Source organism: Ctenocephalides felis, unplaced genomic scaffold (genome assembly GCF_003426905.1).
Source record: "Ctenocephalides felis isolate EL2017-DRISC unplaced genomic scaffold, ASM342690v1 CF-g0.4_SCAFFOLD_01170, whole genome shotgun sequence".
Classification (NCBI taxonomy): Eukaryota; Metazoa; Arthropoda; class Insecta; order Siphonaptera; family Pulicidae; genus Ctenocephalides; species Ctenocephalides felis.
Window position 1 is genome coordinate 17,268,305 of NW_020537324.1, and position 8,659 is coordinate 17,276,963.

Sequence of the window (8,659 nt, forward strand, 5' to 3'; positions counted from 1 at the left end):
CTTTTTTTCGGCCTCATAACTTGTTAGTTTGTTATATCTAAATATTAACTTTGTGTTATTCAACAATAAATTCGACCGGATGTGATTCCGTGCATGCCTCGTCCACAATTTTGTGTCCGGAGGTATGAATCGAACTCGGTACCCTGTGGGTATGAAGCCACCGTGCTACCAATTCGGCCTCATAACTTGTTAGTTTGTTATATCTAAATATTAACTTTGTGTTATTCAACAATAAATAAATACCACAACGTTAGGCTCACTGAATTCCGTTTAATAGCTGGAGGTATGATTCGAACGCGGTACCCTGTTGGTACGAAGCCATGACTCTACCAATATCGCTAACACAGGCCATACCATTCCAAATTTTCTTTGGCCATATGACCCGTTAGTTTGTTATATCTAAATATAACAAATATATATTGGCAGACAGACAGACAAAAGTATTTATTTCAATAATTGAGACATTTTGCATTGTTATTTTTAACACATATTTTTCTACCCTTGGGTACTTTATACAACATAATTGATTTTAATATATACAATGTAAATTTTTGGTCAAAAAAATTTTGGTCAAAAAAATTTTGGGAAAAAAAATTTGGTTAAAAAAAATTTTGGTTAAAAAAAATTTGGTCAAAAAAAATTTTGGTCAAAAAAATTTTGGTCAAAAAAAATTTTGGTCAAAAAAATTTTGGGAAAAAAATTTTAGTCCAAAAAATTTTGGAAAAAAAAATTTTCGGACAAAAAAATTTTTGGTCAAAAAAATTTTGGTCAAAAAAATTTTTGGTCAAAAAATATTGGTCAAATAAATTTTCGTCAAAAAAATGTTGGTCAAAAAAATTTCGGGAAAAAAATTTTTGGTCAAAAAAATTTTAGTTAAAAAAAATTTAGTCCAAAAAATTTTGGGAAAAAAATTTTTGGACAAAAAAATTTTTGGTCAAAAAAATTTGTCAAAAAAATTTTGGTCCAAAAAATTTTTGGCCAAAAAAAATTTGGTCAAAAAAATTTTGGTCAAAAAAATTTTTGATCAAAAAAAATTTTGGTTAATGAAATTTTAGTCCAAAAAATTTTGGTCAAAAAATTTTTGGACAAAAAATTTGGACAAAAAAATTTTTGGTAAAAAAAATTTTGGTCCAAAAAATTTTGGGAAAAAAATTTTTGGTCAAAAAAATTTTGGTTAAAAAAATTTTAGTCCAAAAAATTTTGGTCAAAAAAATTTTGGTCATAAAAATTCGGATTAGAACCAGCACCCTTTGGATCATACTCTAGTTTAGCGCTCTAACTGATTCAGCCACGGCAATGATGAGTTTTTTCGCAGCTAATACTGGAAGGACATTCTGCGAGTCCATCCGACGATTGACCATCAAGTCAAGGTCACAGGGGGATGATATGGACAAATTGAATGTTCACCTAGGGGGTTGAAAGTGAGCTCATTCGATTCGGTGGGTTATTGCGAATTTCAAGCGGGGGGTTACAGGGGGGAAAATTTTGTCCGTTTTTCGCTCAGGAGAGCAGAAAATCGACTTTTTGTAAATTTCACGTGTTTTCTATGGGATTTTTTTGAAAATTTTTCACTGATCTCAATGATTTGGTCAAGGTCATCAAATTTTGGGTCAAAAAAATTTCGGGGAAAAAAATTTTTGGTCAAAAAATTTTTGGGAAAAAAAAATTTTTGGTCAAAAAAATTTCGGGAAAAAAAATTTTTGGTCAAAAAACTTTTGGTAAAAAAAATATTGGTCCAAAAAATTTTGGAAAAAAATTTATGGTAAAAAAAAATTTTGGGAAAAAAATTTTTGGTCAAAAAAATTTTGAGAAAAAAAATTTTTGGAAAAAAAATTTTTGGTCAAAAAAATTTTGGAAAAAAAAATTCGGCCCAAAAAATTTTAGGAAAAAAAATTTGGTCAAAAAAATGTTAGGAAAAAAATTTTTAGTCAAAAAAATTTTGGGAAAAAATTTTGTACAGATTTGGGCAAAAGTCTTTCTTAAAAATTTGGTGTTAATAAGTAGTCGAATGGCCAAGAGCAATAAGTGACCGTGAAAGAAATAGGATGGTAGCAGAAGGGTAGAGAGGAGGTGGTGGAGGAGGAGAAGGGTAGAGCAAGTGGTATGGTAGAAAAGAGGGACGAGAAAGAGTGTAACGAAGAAAAGTGGTACTTAGTTCCATTTTTACTTTATTATATATATAAAATATATAGTACATAATATCATGTATATTTCAAGTAGCCCAATGGAGTAGTGGTTAAAGTGCCGGACAAGATGCCAGAAACACCAAGGCATCAGTAAAGGCAGTTCAAATCCACTTTCAGGCATACCTGGGGACTTAAAATATTTTTTTTTAAATTCCATTATACATACAAGATATGCAGTACATAAAAACTTATCTTTTCAAGTAATCCGATGGAGAAATGGTTAACGTGACCGACCAGAAATTTCCCGGCTAGATATCACTGAAGGACGTGTTGACAGCGACTTAGAACCCTGAGGGACACAAAAAACTTGTCAATGCAAAATCTGCAAAAAAACAACACGAAAAAGAAAAAAACAACAAAAAAAATGTGAGAAATAGGATGTTGCAACCAAATAAAAAAAACTATTACAACTCGTTAAAAATTAAAAGGTAATCGAGCAAATAATTAGTTAATCCAATCAAAATAGTTTATATGACTCGAAAAAGATTGTTAATGCAAAAACATGAAACCATTACAATTAATCGAGATGAAAAGAAATTTAATTAACTTGAATGAGTCCTAATTTGTTCAATAAAATATAGAATAAAATTTTATAAAACAAACAATAAATTATTTACAAAAAAACATTTACATTTGTAATTAAAATAATATTGCAAATGATTTAGTTTGGAACTCATTCAAATCAATTATTTTAAACTTCAATCAAACTTTATTAACTCGAATAATATAACATTCAACATTCAAGTGAGTGCCAATTCGAATCATTCAATTCAATTAATTAATAATTTTAGAACAAATTTGCGTTCAGCTCTCCGTTTAAATTCGGTTTTTCACCCATGCAAATTTGTTTAAAAAAATCTTTAAAAATGTCTTTGTGAAAATTTCAAAAGCGGTTTTTGTTTGAATGCTTTCATAATTATAATATACAAAAAATAACTATTAAATCTTAACCCAAAATTAGAGTATGGGTGTATAATTTGGAACCCGATTTACCAATATCAAATTGACAGAATTGAATCTGTCCAGAAAAAAATTGTCAACCATGTAAGATTCCGCAGATACAAGAATAATATTCAGATAAGTCGGTCCCAAATATTTATATTTGTAGTTTATATATATTAAGTGTTATGTGTATATACAAATTTATCTATGAACTCTTAATACTCAAATTTTCTCATATTATCTTGAATTTATAATTTGTACACTTTAAAATGTAATTATATTGTATTATTGCCTTGGGCGTTGCATAAATAAATAAATAAATATTGTAACAATATTCTTACTTTTCTATATTAGTAAACTAGAGAGTACTGCTTGCATTTCAGATATATATTACAAATCAATATTGAAACTAAAAAATTTCAAATGATATATGTATCGGCTAAACTGTGTGTATAAATATCTCAAACTGCGTGTATAAATAATCTAAATTTTATGAAAATATTGTGAACTCTAAATCTGATAACATATTTTTTTGCACAATTGGCTTGGCCGATTGTCATGCAAAACTAATTAACATACCTTAAGGCAAATTGCCTGAACTGAATTAGACAACTACTGTTTGATGGATGCGTTCACTAGGATCACTGACTCACAAACTTCATCCCATAAATAGTATATTTGTCAAAGGCTTCGACTGATTTCAATTGCAAAATTTCCAAGATGATTAAAGCAAAATTTAAATCTGAACCTGTAAAGTACAGAGATTTGTATTGAATTAAGATGAACAAAATTGTAGTTATATAATTATAAACATAGCTATATTCACTAAAGCGCTTTTCCTGCACTATTTTGAATCCATAAAAATAGTCTTTTAATTGCTCCTTCATTGAAAATGAATAAGCTATTCAGTCTCCCCTCGAGTAAAAGAGAAGTAGTTGCTTTAAAAGTATGATTGTGTGGTCAATGTACACTCCACCTTACTATAATCCAAGGTTCTCCTGATATATAAATCAAAGTGAATTAGCACTAGAATGACATTTGTTAAGCAATATACAACATTGATTTGTCAGTAAAAGATTAACAAAAATGGGCAAATAAATTCTCGGTACATGGTAATGTTGCTTATTGTTAGGTCAACCCTCTTAACAAAATTATGCTAACATTATTTTGTGCAATTTCATTTGGAAAAATCTTTGGCGGCTATTGCATTTTTATCACAGAAATATAAATTAATTTTCTTAATACTTTATGATACCTATAGAAATTGTGCTTTCAGTATGGTTAAGGCCTTAGCCTTATAGCCTTAGACTTATTACTATAATATTACATAGAATTAAATCTAATCAAATTATTTATTAATTACCAAGCCAAACATAATTTTTTAAATAAAACCCAAAATAAAAGAAATTCCAAAGAATGAATGTAATTCGCACAGAATGAAAATTGTTTACGCAATAACAGCAGTTATTAGTTACACTTGCTTGTTGAAAATTTGGAAAATTGTATCTCATTATTGCTTCACATTTAACAAAGAAAAGCATGCAACACTCTTTATGAATCAGGTACAAGTATGTACTAAAATGTAATATGTTATTTTAATTAGGTAAACTTTAAGAAAAAAAAATCAGAATCGTGTCAAATTCAGAATCAGAATCATATTCATTACTAATTTCATAAAATAACTAGAAAAAGTGTGAAACACTGGAAAAAGAACGGACCCTATATTCTAATACAGATTATATTGACTAACTTGGCGTAAAAACACAACATTCACTATATTAATCGTTTTGGTATTGTTTAAAGGCCTTCCTAATCACTTTTTCATACTTGTCAATGCAATAATTAATAAATATATGCACTATTTCAATGGCAAACTGAAATGTTTCAACATAACCTGAAAACCATTCACTCACAATGCCAAATATTATGCTCCCGCTCGCGAGTCGCGATTATGCCTGTTGGTAAGTTGGTATTAATGTACAATGACAAATTTTAGGTTAAGGATTTTTCATTTTTATGTCAAACATGGAAAATGCAAAATAAATGTGATTCAATATTCAATTGAATAAATTATTATATTTTAATCATTTTCCCACTCTCGATAGGCCTGAGCGTGGCCGAAACTGTCCGATGAGATAGGGTCTGAAGGATAGATACGCATCAATTGTACTTGATATACGTTTCAATAAAAAGTCTTGATAATGAAGTTCAGAGGTGTTATGGTTGAAAAAGGATGTATGAAAGAGTTTCATAGTAAGTAAAATACCTTTATAACTTTAGGCTTTTAGTGACATAACTACTAATAACCTGTATTTTCAGACATAACAATGATGCTATCTAGGTTATCTCGTGAGTGTGTTATGAGACTTACAAGTGATAAAATTTTTTTTGTTGTTACACAAGAAACTCTTTCACTCACTCAACCTCCTTTAGTTTGGTGTGAATTAGATCAACGAGCATTTTTCAATGAATATATAATGACTGGAGTAGATGATGAACATAATGAAATTTACTTATCATTTGGACCAGGTTTTACTTAAGAAATACTAAAACATTTGTAATCCTGAATATTATTCATAGACAATTTTTATTAATTTTAGCGTATTTGAATCATGCCCTTGTAACTTTGAAGCAAAATGTTAAATTAATGAATATTAAACTAGCTAAGAAAGATCAGCCATGCCTGTCTTTAAAAATAGAACAAGTAAGTAGGAATTTAAAAGATGTACAACTGGATAATGATTTTATTTTAAATATGTCCAGCCATCAATATCTTCTCAAGAAATAAGAATAGTTCGTCATGACATTCCTGTAATAGTTATACCCAGAAGAATATGGACACAATATGAACAACCTGTATTGCCGGAACCTGATGTAAAATTTCAAAATTGTATTATTATAAATCATGCTCTTTCTATAATTTGGTTATGTATACACAGATTTCAATTATTATGCCTAGCTTAAAGAGAGTAAAAAATGTCTTAGAACGAGTAAAAACATTTTCCCCATATGTTGAAGTAGAAATAAACAAGAATGGATATTTAACAATCACTTCTGAAACAGACATGACACGTATTTCTGTCTATTTCAATAATTTAGTTATTCTAGGTAAAATTAATTAAGAAATTGAGATTCTTAATTTCAAATACATTAATAATAATTGAAAATTGTTACAGATAATAAGTTAACAGGCAGCGAAGAAGTAGCATCATGCCAAATTAAAATTAAGAAACTTCTTTTGTTTTTATCTGCTGAGCAGGTAATAATACTTGTATCAATAATAAAATAATACTTATTGTTTAAAAAAATTTCATTTTAGGTACAACATACCAGAGCAGTTTGTACTATTAAATCAGATCTGTATGTACACATTAGTCTAGAAAATCAAAATATTGTTAATATACAATGCTATATTCCAACTGTTGAATAAAAACAATATAAAGTCTTATTTTTCCTCTTATTATTTGCTTTAGAAAATATTTTTTGGTGGATGAAGTTATTGCAAATTTTCTGTTTTAAATATGATATTTTTTATTTATTTCTTGTAATACAAAAATTTAGATTCAGTTTACAATTTAACTGCTTGATGGTTTTGAACTCATTGCAGCAGCTTTGGCAGCTTCAGCTGCTGCTTCAGCTTTCTCATAATTAGCTATTAATGCATCTACTTCAGTGTTACTTAAAATTTTTATTTTTGTTTTCCCATTTATCCGTTGCAACGATGCCATTTCAACTGATAAAAGCAAAATGTTTTAATAATAATTTAAATTGAATTAAAGAAGTACAAATAAATATATTTACCTTTATCCGAGGTTAATTTAGTCATATCCAAAGTTTTGCTTAAAACAACAATAGCAAGTTCTTGAGCTTCCTTTAAAGTCATGTTTTCTTTATATTCTTGTTTTAAACTGGAAACAGCGGCCTGCAAACAAATTTTGTTCATATACAAATAGCATAATGATCTAAGAGCTAGAGGTGCAAATACACATTTAATTATTTGTAGTATTAAATGCAGATTTTTTAATAACATTAAAAATTCACGATGATATGTGACAAAATTGTGTGTTTTTCAGATTAAGCAATAATGTACTCCCAGGACAAAGCTGGTAGCAAAAACAACTGAAAATATTTCTTTAAATATAAGTGAAATTTGAATCATTCCAACAAAATTATAGAAGAATTTTTTAAATAAATATTTTTAAGCAAAACAAAAAAGATAAATTATTATTATTATGCAATAAACACAACACTGTTTACTTACAGCGCTATTATTGCCAATGCAAGTGGCCTTCCAACCACTATAGTTTCCACTGGGATCACTCTGATATAACTGATATCCATAATGTCTGTCCCATCCCATATAAAGCAGCGAAACTCCAAAAGGCCTTTTACCACCATACTGAGTATAAGCCTGTTTCACATCACACAAAGCAGAAACCAATTGTTCACAAGGAATAGGTTCTGCATATTGGAGCAAGTAACGTTGTGCAATTAAACGTAGCTCAGTAGTTAAAACATTGGCATCGGCAGTGATACCAGCAACTGAACACACCATATCACTAAAAAAAAAAATAGAAAATAGTATCAACATAAAATAGTAATACTGTGAATCCTAAATTACAATCGTGTTATTGAATAGTAACTTACTCATTCAACGTGTATATTTTCTCTGAAGAAAACACTTCATCCAAAAGTTTATGAGTGTTTCTTCGTTCTGCAGCTAGAATAATTCCATCAGATGCCTTTATGCCTAAGCAAGTGCCAGCATGACTTACTGCTTCCATTGCATATTCAACTTGATATAATCGACCTAGGAATGAAAAAAAAAATATTTTACTGTTATTATGAAAATAGCTTAATTTTCATTGAATACAAACAAAAATTTACCTTCCGGCGAGAAGATCGTTGTTCTAGTATCATACCGGCGAGCCTAAAAAATAAGAATGAGTATGAAATTTTTGATAGATATAACCTCTCAATTATAATTTTTGTCAGAACTTATAAAATTATTTGTTTATACATCATGCGAGCCAATCAATACATACCATTTATGTTATTAATATATTAAAATTATAATACACAATAATAATATAATATTTCTTTCAACTGGAAATAAAATGTTTACAAGTTTGATTTAAAAGCTACGATTACAATGCATTTATAAAAGTGTTGCCTGAGTCGAATGACAAGGAGAGCATAACGGCAAAAGCGCCAAATTCAAATAGAATTTGTTTGACCGTTAACGACGTTATAGATTCATACAAGTGGGTAAAATTATAATATACTAGCTGACCCGGCAAACGTTGTTTTGTTAAGTAATTTTCTAAACAATTTCTAGAGAATTAAAAAATATCACCTAAAACATTCTATTAAACGTAATGCCTGTCAAAAACATTTGACATTTGAAGTATGATGTATTTGACGTCTATTGTTTTATTTAAATTACGCTTCTACAAAAAATTTTGAACTAAACATCTAAAGTATCTACGCGGTTTTGAAATAATATCTCACCTTTTCCACAACCTACTGTT

The 8,659-nt window shown here is 28.7% G+C and overlaps 2 protein-coding genes across 2 annotated transcripts; one reads left to right on the plus strand and one right to left on the minus strand.

The window, feature by feature from the left end:
• Positions 1-5,241: 5,241 nt before the first annotated feature.
• LOC113366228 (checkpoint protein HUS1-like) lies at positions 5,242-6,590 on the plus strand. Its single transcript, XM_026607800.1, has 7 exons — positions 5,242-5,381; positions 5,448-5,657; positions 5,729-5,832; positions 5,892-6,002; positions 6,068-6,236; positions 6,305-6,387; positions 6,448-6,590. The coding sequence occupies exons 1-7, from the start codon at positions 5,330-5,332 to the stop codon at positions 6,556-6,558; spliced, it is 840 nt and encodes a 279-aa protein (XP_026463585.1). The 5' UTR covers positions 5,242-5,329; the 3' UTR covers positions 6,559-6,590.
• Positions 6,586-8,230, minus strand: LOC113366229 (proteasome subunit alpha type-4). The gene is made up of 6 exons (XM_026607801.1): positions 8,174-8,230; positions 8,016-8,058; positions 7,776-7,938; positions 7,390-7,687; positions 6,930-7,050; positions 6,586-6,861 (listed from the first exon to the last, which is right to left on the minus strand). The coding sequence occupies exons 1-6, from the start codon at positions 8,174-8,176 to the stop codon at positions 6,704-6,706; spliced, it is 786 nt and encodes a 261-aa protein (XP_026463586.1). The 5' UTR covers positions 8,177-8,230; the 3' UTR covers positions 6,586-6,703.
• Between the last annotated feature and the right edge of the window lie 429 nt (positions 8,231-8,659).